This window comes from Vigna angularis, chromosome 5, assembly GCF_016808095.1.
Source record: "Vigna angularis cultivar LongXiaoDou No.4 chromosome 5, ASM1680809v1, whole genome shotgun sequence".
In the NCBI taxonomy this organism is placed as follows: domain Eukaryota; kingdom Viridiplantae; phylum Streptophyta; class Magnoliopsida; order Fabales; family Fabaceae; genus Vigna; species Vigna angularis.
The window spans coordinates 40,040,639-40,060,536 of record NC_068974.1 but is presented as its reverse complement, the minus strand read 5'-3'; the positions used below and the strand labels follow the sequence as shown (position 1 = coordinate 40,060,536).

The following is a 19,898-nucleotide window of genomic DNA, read 5'->3' as shown; positions in this document are numbered from 1 at the left end:
GATTCATTTATTAGTGAATAAAAAAAATTGAATTCGATCCGACCCACCATGGATTGACTCACTGGCTTAATTAATTACAATTTTTTTAAATAAAAAAAATTACAAATTTTCTATAATTCAAATCTAAACAAATTTAACTTCCAATAAGATGTTTAATTAATTTTGAAAATAAGGAATTTAAATAATTTTTTCAAACAAAAAATAATAATAAATATTTTTTATAAAATTAAAATTAGGTATGTGGATTGTGGGCCAACCCGACCCACCACAGGTTCAATCCACATGAGACATGTTTAAATAAGTTGGGTTGAAATTTGATCCGCATAAAACAAATACAATTTTTTCAAACCCAACCCGACTCATACGAATTCAAACTGTGGTAGATCATGAATTGTGGTTCATTTTGACAACTCTAACAACAATGACGACCATGATCAATAATCACTAACACAAAAAAGTATACAATTTTATCCATATGATATTAGTCAAGCAGATCATCAATATTAAAAATGACTGGTGTTGTTTTTTGTAATTCTAGAGACAAAACTGACAACAGCCCCTGTTCCTTTAACCATCAAAGGCCTAAATGATGTTAGTCTGCCTTAGGTATGTCATTAATTGATGTTTGCTCTACATACGCCATCGTTAATTGACTTTTGTCCCACAAAGCTCCAACATTAAAGGCTTAAAGGACGTCGACCTCTAGCTTGTTTAACGTTATAGGCTTTTTAAATTTCCAAGTGCAACGCGAGCCTCATTTTGTTGAGCTGTTGCTTCATAGTTTCTTCGGAGACCCAACGTTCATCAACGATGACAGCCGCGAACATAGTAAGAAAAGGGGGTTATGCTCAAGAATACACCATTTCTATGAACAAAACATATTTTTGTTTTTGTGTTTCTTGTCTTAATCAAGTATATCAACACTTGGATATAATGTGGGATCATCTATTCATCTTTGATATAGTAAAAAATTATACAGTTTGTACATAACATAAAGAAATATTATACAAGCCTATGACATCACGTAACGAGGAACAGGTTATGTAAACGAATGAATTAATGATCATTTAAAAGACATTATACATAATGTTGGTGAAGAAAATTTTGAAATAATTTATTTATATGATTCTCTTAAGTTTGATTCAGATAAAGAGTTACATACAGGATGCACTATTTGTGATTCATGATCCATTCGCAATATTAAAATAAGTAACAAATCAATTCAATAATTCATTTAAATTAAATGATCAATTAACAAATATTTTTATTAAATCTTTAAAAACCAATTATATTTGTAACCGTATATTTATATGTATTAGCTTGATGAAATGTTAGATATTATTAAATATTATGAGATTATGGTATATATCATATCATGTAGATTAATAATGCAATGAGCTCAGTTTTTCTTTATGATTTTTTATAATAAATATATTAAATATGAGTATTTTCCACAAGCTATTCAAAATTATGTCTTTTATTTCAACAAATAAAATACATCCACAAAATAAATAACAAACTATTTTCTACACTAAATCTCTTAGATTTCACTAATATATTCAAAAGTATTGAAATCCATCGAATCAATACTATCCAACCGAGATTGAAATCGAGGTTGATAATCCTCTGTGACGAGTTGAACCCCATTCTTTATTTCCAAATTCCTTAGCATGCGAGCCATTTCTTTTGAAGGTTTCATCACCTGCACTTTTCTCAAGCCACTCAATGACCAAAGTTCATTTGGGAGATCATCTAACCTTTCACAATCGTTGATCATCACACTCTGAAGCCTCGACATTGCACCATTGTCTAGTTTCCACTTTTCAAGTTTCAAATTTTCCATTTCTATCACTTCCAATTGCGAGAAGCCGCCTCCGACACAATTCAAGTCAAAGGATTCCCCAGACAAGGGTACATCTCCCAAAAGTCTCAATTTTTTTAGTTTGGTGTGATTTTCCAAACCATTTATCCCCTCATCACTGATGCAGTCAATCTCCGACAACGTTAACTCTGTAACGGTTGGAGGGAATGTGAGTTCACAGGTTAAAAGGTCGAAAGCATTCTCAATGGTTAAAATAGTTAGACAATTGAATTGTCCTAAGCTTTGTAACACTTCTTGCGGCTTGAAACCATTGTTCCTTTTCATACTCTCATCGGTCAATTTCTTTTCACCTTCATCATCTCTATCTCGGAGGACAATTACTAACTTGTTCAAATAACTTAATTGTTGTAAGCTCTGCAACAATTTGGGTAATTCAGCTTCGCATTCTGAAGTCACTCTCAATCCTAACCTCTTAACATTGGGGAATGTTCCTCTTTTTATCAAAGACATTGCTTGGCTATTGAGTACCAGGGAAGAGATAGTTTGAGCATTCCACATCTTCTCATATGATCCTGAACAACTCCCTCGCAACTTGATAGGTCGTGGCGTATTCAAATGCCTTAAATGTCTCAGTTTCCATATTTTGGCAGGGAAAGAAATTGGAATGTTACCCCTCGGAGGACTTAGGTCTATGGTTTGTAAATTCCAAAGCTTAAGTATTGAATCTGGAACAAACCTAACATACGATATGTCTATTCTCAGATACTTTAAATGGATAAAATTCCCTAAATTGGAAGGGATCTTATCAGAGCCGTTTAGTCCAAACTCCAACACTCGAACCAATTTCAAGTTTTTAAAAATCCATTTCCAGTCCCTCCCGCGAATATAGTAATGTGAGCCAAAGAAGAACAAGGAACGAACACATGAATGATCATTATTGCTTAAAGAAATGTAGTGATCCGTCTTACCGTGAATTGACAGCCTGCGTGGTTTTGATGAAATTAGAATATTATGGTCTGTGCAAACTTCAAAAACTTTGTCCTCTTTGCTTTCTAATATGCAAAGATCTCGAAGAAGATCATGAACCTGACATGTCTCAACACCTGCATTAGTCTCTACTCTTACTACCTGGACCAAACTACGATCAATGAGCTCATATAAGTAATCTTCTGCAACGTCATCTGGGTCTCTGTTTCCTGTATTTTGTATAAAACCTTCTGCAACCCATTTTTGCAATAATGGTGTAACAGGTATTTCAAAGTCTTCTGGAAATAACCCAAGATAGAGAAAACACGGTTTTAATCTCCTTGGCAAATTGTCATAGCTGAGTTTCAGAACTATATCCTTCACTTGGGTCTCGTCTTGAGTGAGATACCAATTAACATGACCCACCACTTTAGACCATTCTTTATGTGACTTTTCCTTGTTGGCTAGCAGTCCTGCTAAGACAATGATGGAGAGCGGCAAACCACGACAACTTCGAACCATCTGCTTCCCCAAAGGCTCCAAATCAGAAGGGTAGTCTTCACCCCTAAACACTTTCCTGCGAAACAACTCCCAACTTTCTTCTTCATTCAGGAATTGAAGATAGTGAGGAACATCATGGCCAGCATGCAAGGCCACCTCTTTCAAACGACTAGTGATCAATATTCTGCTGCCTCTGTTGTTGTCCGGAAAAGCATCTAGCACCTCGTCCCAATCTTGCTTTTTCCACAGGTCATCTACCACCACAAGATACTTTTTCCACTCCAAGCAGTTTCGCACCAATTTCTTCAGTTCCTCCTCACTAAGGTCGTTAATGTCTCCTGCGCTTTTCTTACCTCTTTTGTTGCCTCTAGGTTGTTGCTGTTCAAAATTTGGCATCAAATGCTTAAAAAGGCCAATCAAAAGATCCTTAACTCTGCACTCGTTTGAGACATAAACCCACGCACGACAATCGAAGTGGTTCATCAGCTGGCTGCTATTATAGACCTTTCGGGCAAGGGTGGTCTTTCCCAATCCCCCCATGCCAACAATAGAGACAGCTTTACGATTTGAACCACCTTCCAGGAGTAGGTCGATGACATCCTTGGAGTCATGGATAAAGCCAACTACATCTTCTTCCTCCACATTTCTTCTTAGCCTGTGCAGTGATTGCGCCCTTTTCTCCTCCTCCGCCTCTAGATCTGCTGCGGATTGATTATTGGTTTCTTTGAAAGCATCATATTTGTCCTTGTTGTCGCGTATGTCGTTGAGAGTGGCTTTGATCGTGTCTATTTTTTCGGCTACGTGGTGGATCAACCTTAATTGGCCAAAGCCACGGAGCATCCTCCCCAGAATGGTTCTTCTCTTGTAAATTGCAACTTTGGCTACGAATGTATCGATGACATCCTCAGCTACGTGGGCCACATCTCTGATTTGATTCAATACAGTATGTTCCATTCCCTTCTTTCTCTTTGTGGTATTGAGGAGGTCTTTGATCATTTGAAGTTCGTTCTGGAGGGACTGGACCCTGTCCTCCACGCCATACAGCAAGTTAGCTTCGCGTGCCACAAGCTGGGCTAAATGATCTAAAACAAAGGTAACTACACTCTCTTCCATTACAGCAGAGACGTGTGTGTAGATTTCGATCTGTGCTTGAATACTGGGTTTGTGGTTGGTGATGGAGATTTTCTAAGGCAGCAGAAAAAGCAATAGAGTGTAGCTCGCAATCGCATAGAAAAGAATATCCAAATGTATATGAAAAGTGGCTCCAATAATAAAAAAATTATAAAGACTTGGGTTCAAAGATTCTGGCTTTATTTTTGCATTGACTCGTCAACCATGGCTACTTTGAAATTGAACCTTTCCAGTGAGTAGGTTGGCACCTTCCTGCTATGTGGTGCGTTGCACCTTCTTGAATATTTGTAATTATGACAGTACAACTGTGTTCTGTTTTGTCGTTATTACATGTGATAGAATAATATATGTGTTTGTTTTTTCTGCATTCTGTGGGTAGTTAGTCTGTATAGCAACATGTTGTATATCAACTTGATCGTCCCAAGGTATTCAAATTGGGTAGACAGCGCTCCAACCTTTGTTTTATATGATTTAAACACAACTTATTAGATCAAATTGACTAACTATATATCCTAACACAGTCATCAGTAATATCTTATATCCACAAATAAAATAGAAGAACTTATTAACATACTAAATATGTTAATTTATTTTGGTTCGGCAATAGAGTGTAGCTTGCAATCGCATACAAAAGAATATTTCAAATCTCTACCATGAAAAGTGGCTGCAATAATAAAGAATTTATATAGACTTGGGTTAAGGTTTCTGGTTTTATTTTTTTCATCGACTTTGCGTCAACCATGACTACTTTTGTAGTAAAGCTTCTCCTTGAGTGCATAATGTGAGTAGCGTGGCACCTTCCTGCTATGTGCATTGCACCTTCTTCCCCTTTGCCTTATGATATTTACGTTTGTGGCAGAACAACATTTTCAAATCGATAACACAACACTCCAACCTTTGTCTTATGTACTTTAAATACACCTTGCCTTGCTGCTTGGATCAAATTGATTAAATGTATATCCCGACAATTTCTCATCACTATCGTATCTCTCATATTGAAAAATAAGATAAAAAAACTTATTATTATACTGAATATGTTAATTAATTTATTTTTGTTAATTTGTAAGCTCAACTAAATTCATTCAAAGCTGAACGAAAAAAAACGGGTATACTCAATTGACATTTAAAAATAATAATTTTTCTATAGAAAGTATTATGGTATTCTATGAATATTTTTAATTGTAAAAAAATCTTATAATATTCCAGACCAGATCGAGTTTTTTAGACATTTTTCTTTAAATATAACAACATCATGACATGATATACCTACACAGTTATAATCAACAAGTTAAAAATGTAACAATATCATAAATCTACACTATTAAAATTTATGGTTCTTAACTGGCACATTTGGTATAGATTTTGTTGCAACCTAAACATAAAACAACACTTGACATTTTCTCAATTATAAAAAACACATATATATTTTGGTTCACAAAGACATGAAGCATATAAGGGTATATGAGCTCAGTTGTTTAGAAAGCTGAAGCAATAGAATAATAATAGTAATAATTATTTGATAACTAACACAATTGTTTTCACTATATATTAATTAAAATACCATCTTTTCCTTTCTTCAGAATTGTATCCATTATAAATTGTAAACATACATATTTACTTCTTCATAATTTTAACAAAGACGGTGAGAAGATGTTTAGTTGCAATGATAAAACTTGTATAGTCTTTACTAAGCTTTTAAAGGAAATCAAAGATTCTTTCTTTTTCAACTTCCAACAAATTATTTTAAATATAATCACATATTTATAAAACTTTTATTTTTAATTAAGCACTTTTAAAGTAATTGTTTTTAAAAAATTGAGTACAAATACGGATAAAATATTCATTTTCATTATTATAGTATGTTACTATTAATATTTAAATTTTCAATTCTTATCTCTTTTAATATATCATTTTCAATATCAACTTAAGCAATGATTTTTAAATTTTTTTATTAAATAAATCTGAAATCCATCATCATTCATTAAACTCTGTTTTTGCACACCGTTGTTATTCTTCATATTTGTTTTTGTAGTAGAAATGGTAGAATTTTTGCCATAATTTATTTTGTAGATTGAATATCATGTTTACTCATCAAACTCAGTATCCAAGAAGGACGAATATAAACGATGATATCTAAAAACGAACACAACCTTTGTAGTTTTTTTTTTTAAATTCAACTCTAAACTGCAATAATTATTTTATTTAGTTAAAAATGTATATTAACAAACAAATATTATTAACCGTTTATATATATATATATATATATATATATATATATATATATATATATATATATATTTAAAAAGTATCAAATACTCCAATCCAAAATTGTTTTTCTCTTGCGTGTTTTATTTTTCTACGTGGTTTAACTGATTTTTCCATATTTAGGCAATTGATATTTCTCTCACTTAGCAATAAAAGAAAATACGAATATATCTATTATAAAAATGTATCGATTAAAATCTATCACTTAGCAATAAAAAAAATACGAATATATCTATTATAAAAATGTATCGATTAAAATCTAGCCATCAAATATATTTGAACTGTATTTTATCTAATTGGATTAGATAATATTTTTTAAAGAATAGTGTATCATTTAATCTTTTTAAGTCAGAACTGGTATTATAAAAAGATAATGGTAAGACTTTATCAGAGATAAACCGGAGACAGAATCAATTTTCTGGTGTGCTTTTGGTTTTGACGTTTGCAAAGCTTTCTGCGTTTGGACGTGAAAATCAGCGTAACAGAGACAGGTATTTTTTTACATTTAAGTGAAGCGTATCAGTATATATAGTATTCGTAGGGTATACGTATACTTCCAATATAATACTTCCAAAGAGGGTATAACTGGAAAAGTGCGTTTTGGTTTTGAATTTATTTAAAATCACAAATATCACCGTTCTTTAAGGCAAGAAGAAGGGTCACAGCAGCGTTTTTACTTAACCCATTCCCATTCCAATTCAATTTCCTTCGGTAACCCTAACCTAACCCTAAACCAAAAATTCAGAGGCTTTCTGTTTTGTGTCTGTCGATGCTCCGCGTTGGTGCTGCCAAGGCTCAATCGGAGAGGAGGGTTCCTTTGTTAAATGCTCTCTCTCTTCTCTCTCTGTTCTCCCTTTTCCCTTTTCATGTCTTCAATCACCGCATCTGCCTTTGCTCCTTCAGGGTCTCCAAAAACCCTACTTTTTGATTTTCATCCCAACCCTTTTCCTCTTTTCCATTCTCGTCCTTTGATAATCAATTTCAGCCTTTTGGGTTTCCAACTTCCTTCTCCTCACCAACACGAGTGATTCTAAGGTGCGATTTCGCCACGCTAATTCTCAATTTCGCCCTTTTCTGCCTCTCGTTTCTGAATTGAAATTTTGTCATTCTTTACTGTTCTTTAGTTCGACTTGTCTTTGATCTCCGTTGTCAGTCGCTTCTGTGAATTGAGGGTTTTAGTGTTTCTGATGATAGTACGATAATTGATTGATTTTTCTATTACGAATCTTATTTAGTATAATGCCATGATTTGTTTGCCCGTCTTCCTTTTTACCTGCTTCGCTGGAGTATTTGTTGGGAGTTTGCTACTTATTGATTGACTGTTTTATCCGGTTGTTCGATTCTTTTGTGCCATACACACGCATACATGTATAAAACCTTTTTTATGAATTTATTATTTGTTGAAATTTTAATGCATTTTTTCTTTGTTGGATTTGTGCGCCTTTTTTTCGCAGATGCTACTATTTGGGTCATTTACTGAAGATGAAACCCGATCACTGCTGTCAAAGCAGTCTTCTGGGAAAAATGAAAAGTCTGTGGAGAAGAATCAGCTGCAGTTTGGATCTCTGAATTCTGTTACTGTTGAGTCAAACAACCTGCAAAACTCATCAAAGGCATCAGTTAGTGCTCCGCCCTCTGATTCTCAGAAATGTAATGGAGTGAAAAATGATAATGATAGTTCATCTGAAGTTCCAGGAGCAACTAAAGAGAATGGAAGCATTACCAATTTCTCCCCTAGCCCCCCGAGTACGAGCAGTGTGAATGAAGTTGAAGAGAAAAATGCAAATTCTTTTACATTACTTGATGAAGATGGTCCCTCAAACAAGTTTTCAAATTTGAGCCTAGATGCTTCCGAGAGTGAAAACTTGAGGAATGTACATAAAACTGGCAATGGTGATCATTCTTCATTAAAGTTCTCCTATCGAGAACCCGCAAAGGCACCTAACGGGCATGCTGTTCTGCCTGTTAAAGACATACTGCCTCGAGGCCTTATCAACTCTGGGAATCTTTGCTTTCTTAATGCAACCGTGCAGGCCCTGTTGTCATGCTCACCTTTTGTTCATCTTTTACAGCAATTAAGAACTCGCAACCTTCCTAAGGTTAGTCTGTGTGCTGCTGCATGTCAACTAATGCTGCCATCTACAGATTTTAGCTTAACTTATAGACGACATTATATCATTAAATGAATACAGACCTAACAGCTGTATTATACATTTTTATTTCCCTTATGATAGTAAAGTAATGATCTGACATTGTTGCACGTTTATTGTTCTGTACTATATCAGATTGGATATCCTACATTGACAGCATTTGCTGAGTTCATAACCCAATTTGATGTGCCAAGCAACACTAACATAAACAAGCAAGATACGGATATGTTTGAGTCTGGAAGGCCATTTTGCCCTGTTATGTTTGAAAGTGTTCTAAAAAATTTTACTCCAGATGTGCCAAATAGCATTTCAGGAAGACCAAGGTTGGTGATAATTCGTTATTTTTTTTTCTGTTTTTATGTTACTTTCCTAATCACCCCCTCCCAAACAAAAAAAATCTAAATAATATTCTTCCATAACCAGATCTTTAGTTGTACCATTGTGTTTTTCACTAACAATGCCGCATGTAACTTGCCCATGTCATGAATCCATGCTATTTGGTTTATTTTTAACCAGTAATCAAATGTTAAAAGCATAATCTCATTGTCAAAAAATAATTTATCAATGGTCATTCATGTTTATAATCTTTGCCAGGCATGTTATTGACTTGTTTAGTATTATTGTACATGTATAGATATAATCTTCATTTTCTTTCTTTCTCCATCCTCTTTTGGTACTCTTCAAATTTGCTTCCACTTGTATTCCTCATTTAAACAATTTTAATTGTGAACCAATGTGTCTCGGATTTTCTGGACCCATCCAGAAAGTTATTTGGTAATTTGAAAGTGTGCTGCATAGGTGTCATGTTGTAAATGGTAATATAAATATACAAATTTGAAATATAATAATTAATATCAACATGTCACTTTCAGGCAGGAAGATGCTCAGGAATTTCTGAGCTTTGTAATGGATCAAATGCATGATGAATTACTGAAGCTTGAAGGACAATCTTCAAGTCTTAATGGCACTCAATTTTCTCTTGTTTCTTCTGTGGAAGATGATGAATGGGAAACAGTGGGGCCGAAGAATAAATCTGCTGTTACAAGGACTCAAAGCCTTCGCCCATCAGAATTAAGTAGTATTTTTGGAGGAGAGCTTAAAAGTTTGGTGAGAGCTAAAGGTACAAAACTTAACTTTATTATATGGTGTTAGTGAAGGAATTTGCTTTTGTTTTAACTGTAAAGAATATTAAGATTTTGTGGATTTTCATCTGGTCAATCTGTTGCTTCATGCTGAATAATTGTAATTCTGGGAATTTTACTTTTTGTTCTTGCCAAAATTCACCTTACCTTTCATCGTTGATATTAAAACTTGAAAGAAGAAATGGAAATGTAAATGTAAATGAAGTATCTAAAAGCCAATGTGGCCGTCTCATGAATTATTTTTTGTCATTTAGGAAATAAGTCGGCCTTTGTTCAACCATATCTCTTACTCCATCTTGACATCTATCCTGACACTGTACACACTATCGAGGATGCACTACGCTTGTTTTCTGCATCAGAAACTCTTGAAGGGTACCGGGTATCACCCACTGCAAAGGTATTTAACCCTTTTAATATATTATCTGTCACATTTGACATACAATGTTCATGCAGATAATGTTTTTATGCAAGTGGACTATGATACATTGGTACTAAAATACTCCTAAATAGTTGCCATTATACTTTAGTACTACTGGTACCTGTGGGGTGCTCTGCTACACATTCAATACTCACTCATTACACAAGTATAAATCAGTCCATTCTTAACAAGTTTTGATGCCGTGTTATTTGCTTTGATACTAAATGACACAAATTGTTGCTTCACTTGAATCACTCCCTTCAAAACTTGTGCCCTTAAACGTGTTTAGGGACTTTATAGTTATAACATTGGGAACTCTGTATGCGTACAATGATTTTAATGGAGGTTATAGCTTTAGAAACTCATTTGTGCTCTATATTATGTGTGGAACTGTATGTTCTTTGAGTATGAATCCTTAGGTTCTTTCTTTTGCTGACTTTCTCCGTTTTGTATTTGTTTAACTTTTATTGCAAACTATATTTTATATGTTTTTTTACCCAACCTCTTCAATGATTTGTTGGTGTCAAAACAACAATCTACTTGTACATCAGTACCCCTAATGTCACTCTTACCCATATCGATGTAAAACAGTGGAACATGAACATCAACTGCTTTCAAAATTCTAAAACTCAGGTTGTTTAATGGAGGAGGACAAGAAACTAATGTCGGAATTTTAGCTACTTGCTACCTTTCATGGTCTTCATGTCTGCTTCATTGGCAATTCTGACAGCATGTCTTTTTTGTCATTAATTCAACTATTCTGACATTCAATCTGTCTTAACTTGGCTTTTTATAGTGGTAGCCTTTGGTTGCAATAGAGGATATGCTTTGTACTACTGCAATTAAAATATCCATTTAAATTTCTTTCAGGCTGGTGTGGTGACTGCAAGAAAATCTGTACAAATAGTGACGCTTCCTAAAATAATGATATTTCACCTGATGCGTTTTGGTTACGGAAGCCAGGGAAGCATCAAGTTGCATAAGGCCGTGCAGTTTCCTCTTGAGTTGGTATTGAGTCGTGATTTGCTTGTTTCACCATCTACTAAGGTGACGTAATGTCTTTATATTCTAGCCTCTCTGTTTCGGATGTATATGGGTGATCATGTTGATAAACCATGGCCTCTCTTTTTGGTTACTAGAATGCAGCTACTTTATTGTCGATGTACTGATCTTTTTGTTTTGGAGATTGTTCTGTGAAGGGTTTTGCACAATAAATTTGTTTATATTACCTCAAATATTACTACTTTTTTCGAATTCACTTTTATTCCATCAATTCATGGAATCTCTCTTCTAAAAACATGGATAGATAGCTAAGTTTCTGATACATTGTTCTTACCCTAAACAACTTCCTACCACACTAATTTCAACAAAAATCAGGCAAGGGAGTATAATCTTCCACTGCACCCTCAGAATAATTTCTGAAGTATTATTGAATGAGTGTTTTTTATGCTTCTGCAGGGTCGGAAGTATGAACTTGTTGCTACAATTACTCACCATGGAAGGGAGCCTTCGAAGGGGCACTACACAGCTGATGCCCAATACCCCAATGGTCGGTGGCTACGATTTGATGATGCATCTGTCTATGCTATTGGAACAAATAAGGTGCTGCATGATCAAGCCTATGTCCTTTTCTACAGACAGCTGTGAAAGTATTCATGTTGTGTCAAATATCTACTCCCTTCCTGCACCTGACACAAAAAACACTACTCCCCCTATAAAAAAGGATTGCCAGTTGATTAGTATCTTGCATGGGGAGAATGTGGGTGATTATTTAATAGCTGGTCATTGTCCTTTGCTCAGGGCTCAGTTTGCTAAAATGTCATAAATGGTTGATCCAATTCAGTGTGAGAAGAGTAATTGTTGTAACATTTTTTTTATGTTATCTTAAACTAGAAAAGTTTTGTAGTCCTAGTTTAGGACATGAACATGTATTTATGGTAACATCCAGTAAAGGTTTATAAGAATGTGCTGAATATTATGAAGAATTAATTGACTTGGAAGAGGATTGGATCTAAAGTTATTAAGCTTTATAGCTTTGATGCGTTTCTCGTTTATTGAGTGTTAAATATTGCAGCTTCTTTTATGATTTAATGATTCATTAGATCTCTTCGATTCCAGAAGCCATGTTAAAATTTTCGGACTTCAATTGTCTAAAACCGGTGGAAAATTCAAAGAACAATCGATTACGGTCTAACCATATTGGTTGCAAGTTGTTTTAGACAGAAGCATGGTTTCTCTAACATTTGATTATACTGTAATCAATTTTTTGTTGTTTTGCTGTTTAAGTTTTCCGCTTGATGCTACTCAAATTTCATGCCGTATTTTGCCGAGAACGATATACAAGCAAATTGCTCTCTTCTTCCTTATTTTTAATTAAGAATTAAAGTGGGTTCTTCCCCATGAACAAGGGAAGTAAGAAAATATCCCAAGCGACAATGCAAATTTCGCAAATGTATATATTTTGGGTGTCTATTCTTTCATGTTTTTTCGCTCCATGTTTAGGGTTAATCGACTTTGACGTTTTAGTTGAAACATGTTAATGATTTTCTCTCATTTAATAAAGAAATCTTATTTAATTCTTTTAAGTGCAGTTGAAAAAGTCCAACCCAACCAACATTTAAAATTGTTACTTTTGAAGTAGCTTCTTGCTTTAGATTTTTTTAAATGACTGACTTCAAAATTTGTCCGCAGGTTGGCTGCGCCTGCATTACTTTCAAGTTTTATACTCGTTGCTTAAATTGATTGCTTCATTTCTTTCACATGGCTCGCAGACTTGCTTCTTCCTAATCCTTAAAAAGCAAAGGTTGTTGGTACAAATTAGAGGAAACATCTTTTGAATATATTAAGCATATATAACAAGCATCATATGGGTATTCCTCTTGAACATGGATAGAATATACTGCTTTTTATGTCTAGTCCAAACCCAGCCAACTAAATATTGCTTCAGGAGAGAAAGAAATTAGGTTGTCTGGCTTCCTGGCTAGTGAATGGTGGCTTTTTAGACAATTTAAAGCAATGAATTGCCTGGTTTTAAGATTTTTCGTGGTCCAACCAGATACACATCGCTGCTTTTACTTTATCTGTACCAAATGGACGGTGGAAGAGCATAAAGGACACTCTAAATTAGGCACAAAGGACCTCTCTCTAGTTAAAGTCAATGTCTTCAGAATATCACACTTAGATTACTTCTGCTCAAACAAAATTGTGGAATATTTTGAGGTATCAAGAACTTATACTAGTATTATTACCATTGAAAAATAAACCATCTGAGTAAATTGCGTATCTATATTTCAAAGAGTCAGAAAACTGCAAATAGTTTATTTCAAGACTGCTGTTGGTTTTTCATTTCATCCTCGTTTACCCCTTTTCTTATTTATGCCAGTTGCTGGTTTCCATGAAGGAATATCACTCGTTTAAGAAGCATTCTTTTCTATCAGGTAGTTGTTTTGAATACTGACCATGATCTACAAACAGAAAATCAGATATAGATACTTTTAACCACTCGTTTCCTACTATTTCACACAATCAATATATTTTAGTTCCAACACTAGTTTCTATAATTTTAACTAATGTAAGCTAAAATAAATCAAGAAGTGTATTGTGAAGACTATAAAATATAAATACGTATTCTGCACTATATTCTTGTTCTGATCTCATTTGCCTCCTCCAACAAAATAAGAAGCATAATGAGTAATCTGATTCAGATATCATAGATCCTGAGATATGATTCCTTGACTCAGATAACATAATTGTTTGTCCCGAGAATCTTTTTTCCTTTTCTATTCTTAATCCATAGTTGTTTGTTTGATGGTGGTGGTTGTATTTGTATTGGCTGCTGAAGAGCTCATAAGATATTTGGATGCATTAATCTCTGTAAGGTGCGCATCATTGTAACAAAGTGCAATGTTCTGCTGTCCTTTTCCTAGAGCTAATTACTAACAAAAAAGTTATGTCTATTTAGAGCTTCGAATGGATGCAGCATTCATCATGCTACTAACAAAAGAACATAATTTATTTCCATTGATTGAATCCTTTATAGGCATAGTTACAATTGTATACAAATATAAAGGTAAAATTTAAGAAAAGAAAGAAAACTATAACCACACCACTCTGCTATGTCCCCTAATTTCTTCAACAAAACAATAAAAAATAAACCACCCTAACGTTCTACAATCAGCTCAGAAAAAATATATGAAATTGACACCAATGGCAAACCGAAAAGAAAAACAGCACCTCCAAGAACCAATCAAAATCTTCAGTGTTCCCCTTCTCTTAGCTGCTTTAGTCTAAAGTAACTCTTTCATTTCAGTCTATCTGCAACCTAAAACAAATTCAAAGGAGAAAATGAATCAAGAAGGAAGCACTTCTGACACTGTTAAAATAGATCGTGTGCTTCATCACTGAAGTTTCTTTATGCTAGCATGGACTTATTCTCTGTGCCAAACTGTGTAGAGCTATTATCCTCTACTTCTGCATCATTATACCTTGGAACCCACCAAACTCTCACACTTCTGTCAAGGCTTCCACTGTACAATAAAAAACCACCTCCAATCCTACTAGATGATGAAGCTTGCAAACACTTCACAGGCCCTTCATGGCCATTTATGACACCAACTTTACAAAGCTTACCAAAAGCCTCTCTTCTCCAAATCCCTATGCTTTTATCTGCTGATCCACTGCACAAAAACTCCCCCATCAGACACATGCACAACACAGCCATCTCATGTGCCTTGGTCTCAGAAACCAGCTTCCAACTCTCAGAACTTCCACTCCCCTCCCACCCCATCACAAACCCATCGGATCCTCCTCCATAAACCCATTTCCCATCCTCAGAAACAACAATAGAATTGAACGAAACATCCTTATGACCCTCCAAAACCCCCTTCAAGCAATGCTCCCCCTTTCCCTCTTTTCTCCCCCAAGCTTTAATCTTTCCATCAGCAGAAGCAGAATACACCACCCCTTTACACGCCACCAGCCCATTGATTGCATCATCATGAGCCTTGATCGACTCCAAACACTTCAAATCCGAGAGCTTCCACACCTTCAGAGTCTTATCCCACGAACCAGAATAAATCAACCCGTTATAAACCGTCAAGCAAGAAATGCTATCCGCATGCTCAATCCACAAACGCTTGTGGTGCCTCCGGGTCTGGACATAGTTGCTCTGCTTCATGAACTTCCCCAGATAGTCCTTGGTCGTGGGAAGAGAATCGACAAACTTGAACACGTTCTCCGAGCTTCTTGACACCTTCCAAACTCTGATCCTGCTATCTTGATGTGCGGTGAAAACCTTGTTGCCAACCGTTGCAAGTGCTTTCACCGAGCCCTCTCCTTGTCCGAACTTTGCAAAGACCCTCAAGTCCGGTTGCTGCCAGACTATGATATCCTTACCCTGAGAGGCACTCAGGATGAACTCACCGCACAGGGCCAAGCATGAAACGGAACCCACGTGTCCGGAGAGAACAGCGAGTGATCGGTGAGAATTGAAGAAGGCAGAAACAACGATGGGTATGCGTTGGGAACAAAAGGGGCTGTCATCGTTCTCGCTGCTGATGCTGCTGCTGCTGCTACTGCTACAGCTGGTTGATGTTGAAGTTGGGTTTGTCCAAAGTTTGGATTTTGAATTCATTGGAGCGGAAAGATGAGTTTGGGGAAGGAGCGTATTCATTGCAGCAAATATAACGGGTGACAGAGAAGGAGCGTTGTGATGAAAACAAAACAGAGGAATTATAGAAAGAATGAAAGAGAGAGAGAGAGAAACAGAGAAAAACAGAGAGAGACAGAGAGTGGTTCCTTGTTGATGAGGGAAATGTTTTGTTAAGGTTTGAGGTTAATAATTGTGTTGTGTTGTGTTGTGTTAACGGCTACATTGACTGAGCTTTTTGTAATGAGATGTTGCATGTTTTTGAGCTGTTACTCCTTTTTTTCTGCAATTTTTTTATTTCACCAATTACAATCTGCCATGTGGAAAACCTCAAAAGGCTCTTTCTTTCTTATTAAGCATTTCGGTATCTTTTCAGCTCAGGCTTTCCATTTCTACATGTTTTCTGTTCTCAAAATTGGTTTTGAGTTTTTTTTTTAATTATTTTATTTTATTTTCATAACTATCTGATGTAATTGCGTTTTGATGTGTGATTTGATGCATCATAATTGTGAGATTTAAGCGTTTTAGGCTGTAATTGTATTTGAGTCTTTCGAATACCATAAATTTACCATATTATTATTAGTTCCTTATATTTTAGTTTTGTAAATTAGATTTCTTTGATATATTAATTGTGTAGTTTTAGCTTCGTAGAATGTTAGTTAAAGGAATTTCAATTGATAAAAAAATTAAAATTATTTCATTATAATATTTAAAAATCTTAATTGGTAACACTGAGTTGGAGGAAGTGAGATACTTGAATAACACAAGTAAAAATTAAGAACTTAAATTGGTATGGTTGCGTTGATGATAAAATAAAAAAGTAATTAAGCTTAAATATTAATTTGATATTTCACCATTCGATTCACATATATGATATTTATCTGATTTTGAGGATAGAGTTTTAAATCAAGGGATGCTTGGTATGATTTTTTTTTTTTTTCATATACGGAAAACATCATTCTTGACATAGAAATTACTATTAGTAGGAATTATTAAATTATATTTGATTGGTGAAAAATATTGTTGTTCATATTTAATGTTTTTTTTTTGTAGAAATGAAAGAATAATGAGTTATGTTTATTAAAATGATTAATTTATTACCACATTAAATAATTGAATAAGACTAATATAATGTTTTTAGTAAGCTTTTTACTTTAATGAGTTATTTTTATTAAAATGTTTTTTGTAAAAAATTGACCAAAAATCGTTTTAAAAAAAAATATTATTTTGGGTTTCTATGAGTGTTGTCTATTGAAAGATGAACTGACGTGAAAAATACTTTCCAAATTTCGTGTTTTGGAAAAATTATAAGTTTCTTTTTTTCCAAAAAAACTCTCAAAATTTTGATATATTACAATTTGTAAAAGTATTTGCAGTCTCAACTAATTAAAATTGATATATTACAATTTGTAAAAGTATTTGCAGTCTCAACTAATTAAAATTATCTCAAGTATAAATTTTAAATTCAGATTGTAAAATACTTTTAATATTTAAAAATTAAAATTAAGTAATAACGTAATATATTGACTATGTAATCATACCATCCGTTTTTTCTAATTAAATTCTTAAACTTTACCAGTAAAATTTATATGGTTTTGTTCACCGTTCCTCAAAAAGAATAGCAATTAAATAATATATATTAGAAGTTATAAATAATATAAAAACTTATACTTTTAAATAAAACTTACTCTTTTTTCCCTTAAAATAGTTGTACTTTTGATTTATAAACTATTATTAAGAAAATTGAATTTTTTATACTATTATTTTTTGAAACTGTGAAATATTTTTTAATTTTATCAATAATTAATTTCTATAAAAAAAATTGACTTGTGGAAATCCTGTTTTCTAATTACATTAGTCTTGTTTTCTAATTAGATTTTTTTTCTTCCACAAAGTCAAAATTCAAAATCTTAGTTAACCATGTAAAGTAAATGATATTGTTATTACTAAAGTGTTTCAACATCATATTTTAAGTTATATATAATATATATATATATATATATATATATATATATATATATATATATATATATATATATATATATATATATATATATATATATTTACACCATGATAACAGAATGAATTTAATGGGTGGGAGATCCTATTTTGAATTTTGCCTTCTTGAAAAGTATAAAATTTGAATTTGAGGGTCTTTCAAATATTTGCATCCAGTTAGCAGCAACGTAAATGATAAAATAATGAAATTGCATTGAAAACAAATGTATAAACAGTATATTTATTTGAAAGGGACAGAGCGTAAGTGTGTAATAAGAGAAAGAAAGATGGTTAATGTGATTGGTAGAGAGCAGCACTTTTGTTGTTGTTAGCTCACAGGAATCTTGTCTACATAACTAAATCATACATATATATGCTTATTAATTCATGACAGAGAACATGAAAGAAAGAGAAAACATGCAAATTTGTCAACTTTTATCTCCATGAATAGATTTTCTTCCTCTATTTTTTATGCACAGTAGCTATATGAATCAATAACAAAATTATAAACAATAAAGATCATCAAATTTATAATAGTCCATGTTATTTTGGAGTTATCAAAATAAAATCTGATTACTTTGTATGCATATTTTTTGTGTATTTTAATGTTTTGAAGGTAGAACACTGCATTTTAGAAACAGTAATTAACAAACAATTGATTGAAAGTGGTCGGCTGCAAACACATGTAACCACTAGTTTAATCTTCCATCATTACCACCTTTGTCTTTTACAATAGAACATTGTGATTCCCAATAAATGGGGGAGAAATTTCAGTAAAAAGTATCTAAAAATCTTGAAAAGTTTAAAGAAAAGTTTCTTATTTCTATTAAATTATGGTGACTGTATATGCTGTTAATTGATGACTGAAGCAAAACCTAGTTTGTAATATTGTTTTAGGTAAAGAAGTGAGTGAGGTATTCATACAATTTATTATAAGTCATCCAAATCTCCTTCTTTGCCAAAAGAAAATTATAATTAATTTAATTTGCAAGTAATTGTTGGATTGCAATTTAATCATCAGATTAAAAAGTTTAATTTAGTCAAAATCATTTTATTTTCGATAACTTAAGTTGAGAGAGGTTTTTTAGATTAATAGTGTTACTAAGAAAATAAGTGATAAAATTTGTTGACATATTTACGAAAAGATTTGTTGAAAATCTAAACATGAGACTGGGTTTTATATTAGAGACAGAAAGTTGAATACTTTGTAATAAAAGACCTATAATTCAACAAGGTTTTGAATTAAAAATAATATTAACAGTATTAAATGCATGGTTATTATATTAATAGTCTTCTCGCAAACTTATCCCTGAATTCTCCTTAAAGATGCAAGTTTAATATAAACAAAATTTATATGCACATTGACAAAATTTTGTTACAGTCACTCAACCACTTTAAAGAATAATATAACAAATTTGCTATGAAATTTGATTGTTCATTCATTGTTTCATCATACTAAATTAATTACTTTTTCTTAATGCGTGGTTGATAGAATAATTAGAAGCAATAAGGCTAAGTTTGTGCAGTAGGTGAGTTTGGTGAGCTGGTTTGGTATTTTAGCTAGGAAGAATAAATATGCTGAAGAATTGAATTCTGTTCTCTCAGTGCATGAGGTGTCAAGGATGCTTTTGATAGCTTTGTAGTTGCAGAAGCTATCATTGTCACACTCTGTGACTTGTGACTTAAAGGAAGTTCCAATAGCTAGCTTTTGTGTTCACCTCTCAATACTTACAATTTAAGCTAATTATTGCAAGTTTTCTGCAACAAAGGTTTAAAAACAAATATCACAAGTAGTTTTAGTTAAGATAACTAAATCTCAATTGAATTTTAAGTATGAGTTTAAGTCTCAAGTTAAGTA

At 33.4% G+C, this 19,898-nt stretch overlaps 3 protein-coding genes across 4 annotated transcripts; 1 reads left to right on the top strand and 2 right to left on the bottom strand.

Moving 5' to 3' along the window:
• Positions 1–1,459: 1,459 nt before the first annotated feature.
• LOC108340813 (disease resistance protein RPP13) lies at positions 1,460–4,674 on the bottom strand. Its single transcript, XM_017578403.2, has one exon. It carries the CDS (start codon positions 4,400–4,402, stop codon positions 1,541–1,543), a length of 2,862 nt encoding a protein of 953 aa, XP_017433892.1. The 5' UTR covers positions 4,403–4,674; the 3' UTR covers positions 1,460–1,540.
• Positions 4,675–7,153: 2,479 nt separating this feature from the next.
• LOC108340583 (ubiquitin carboxyl-terminal hydrolase 24) lies at positions 7,154–12,380 on the top strand. 2 transcript variants are annotated; one of them, XM_052877700.1, is made up of 7 exons: positions 7,154–7,176; positions 8,140–8,784; positions 8,971–9,158; positions 9,708–9,955; positions 10,232–10,374; positions 11,266–11,442; positions 11,854–12,380. In XM_052877700.1, exons 2-7 carry the CDS (start codon positions 8,140–8,142, stop codon positions 12,040–12,042), a joined length of 1,590 nt encoding a protein of 529 aa, XP_052733660.1. In that variant the 5' UTR covers positions 7,154–7,176; the 3' UTR covers positions 12,043–12,380. The 2 variants fall into 2 exon arrangements, with proteins under 2 accessions (XP_052733660.1, XP_017433553.1); XM_017578064.2 differs by lacking the exon at positions 7,154–7,176 and adding an exon at positions 7,302–7,720.
• A 2,006-nt stretch (positions 12,381–14,386) lies between these two features.
• On the bottom strand, positions 14,387–16,262 carry LOC108339704 (protein JINGUBANG). The gene has a single exon (XM_017576898.2). It carries the CDS (start codon positions 16,064–16,066, stop codon positions 14,807–14,809), a length of 1,260 nt encoding a protein of 419 aa, XP_017432387.1. The 5' UTR covers positions 16,067–16,262; the 3' UTR covers positions 14,387–14,806.
• Between the last annotated feature and the right edge of the window lie 3,636 nt (positions 16,263–19,898).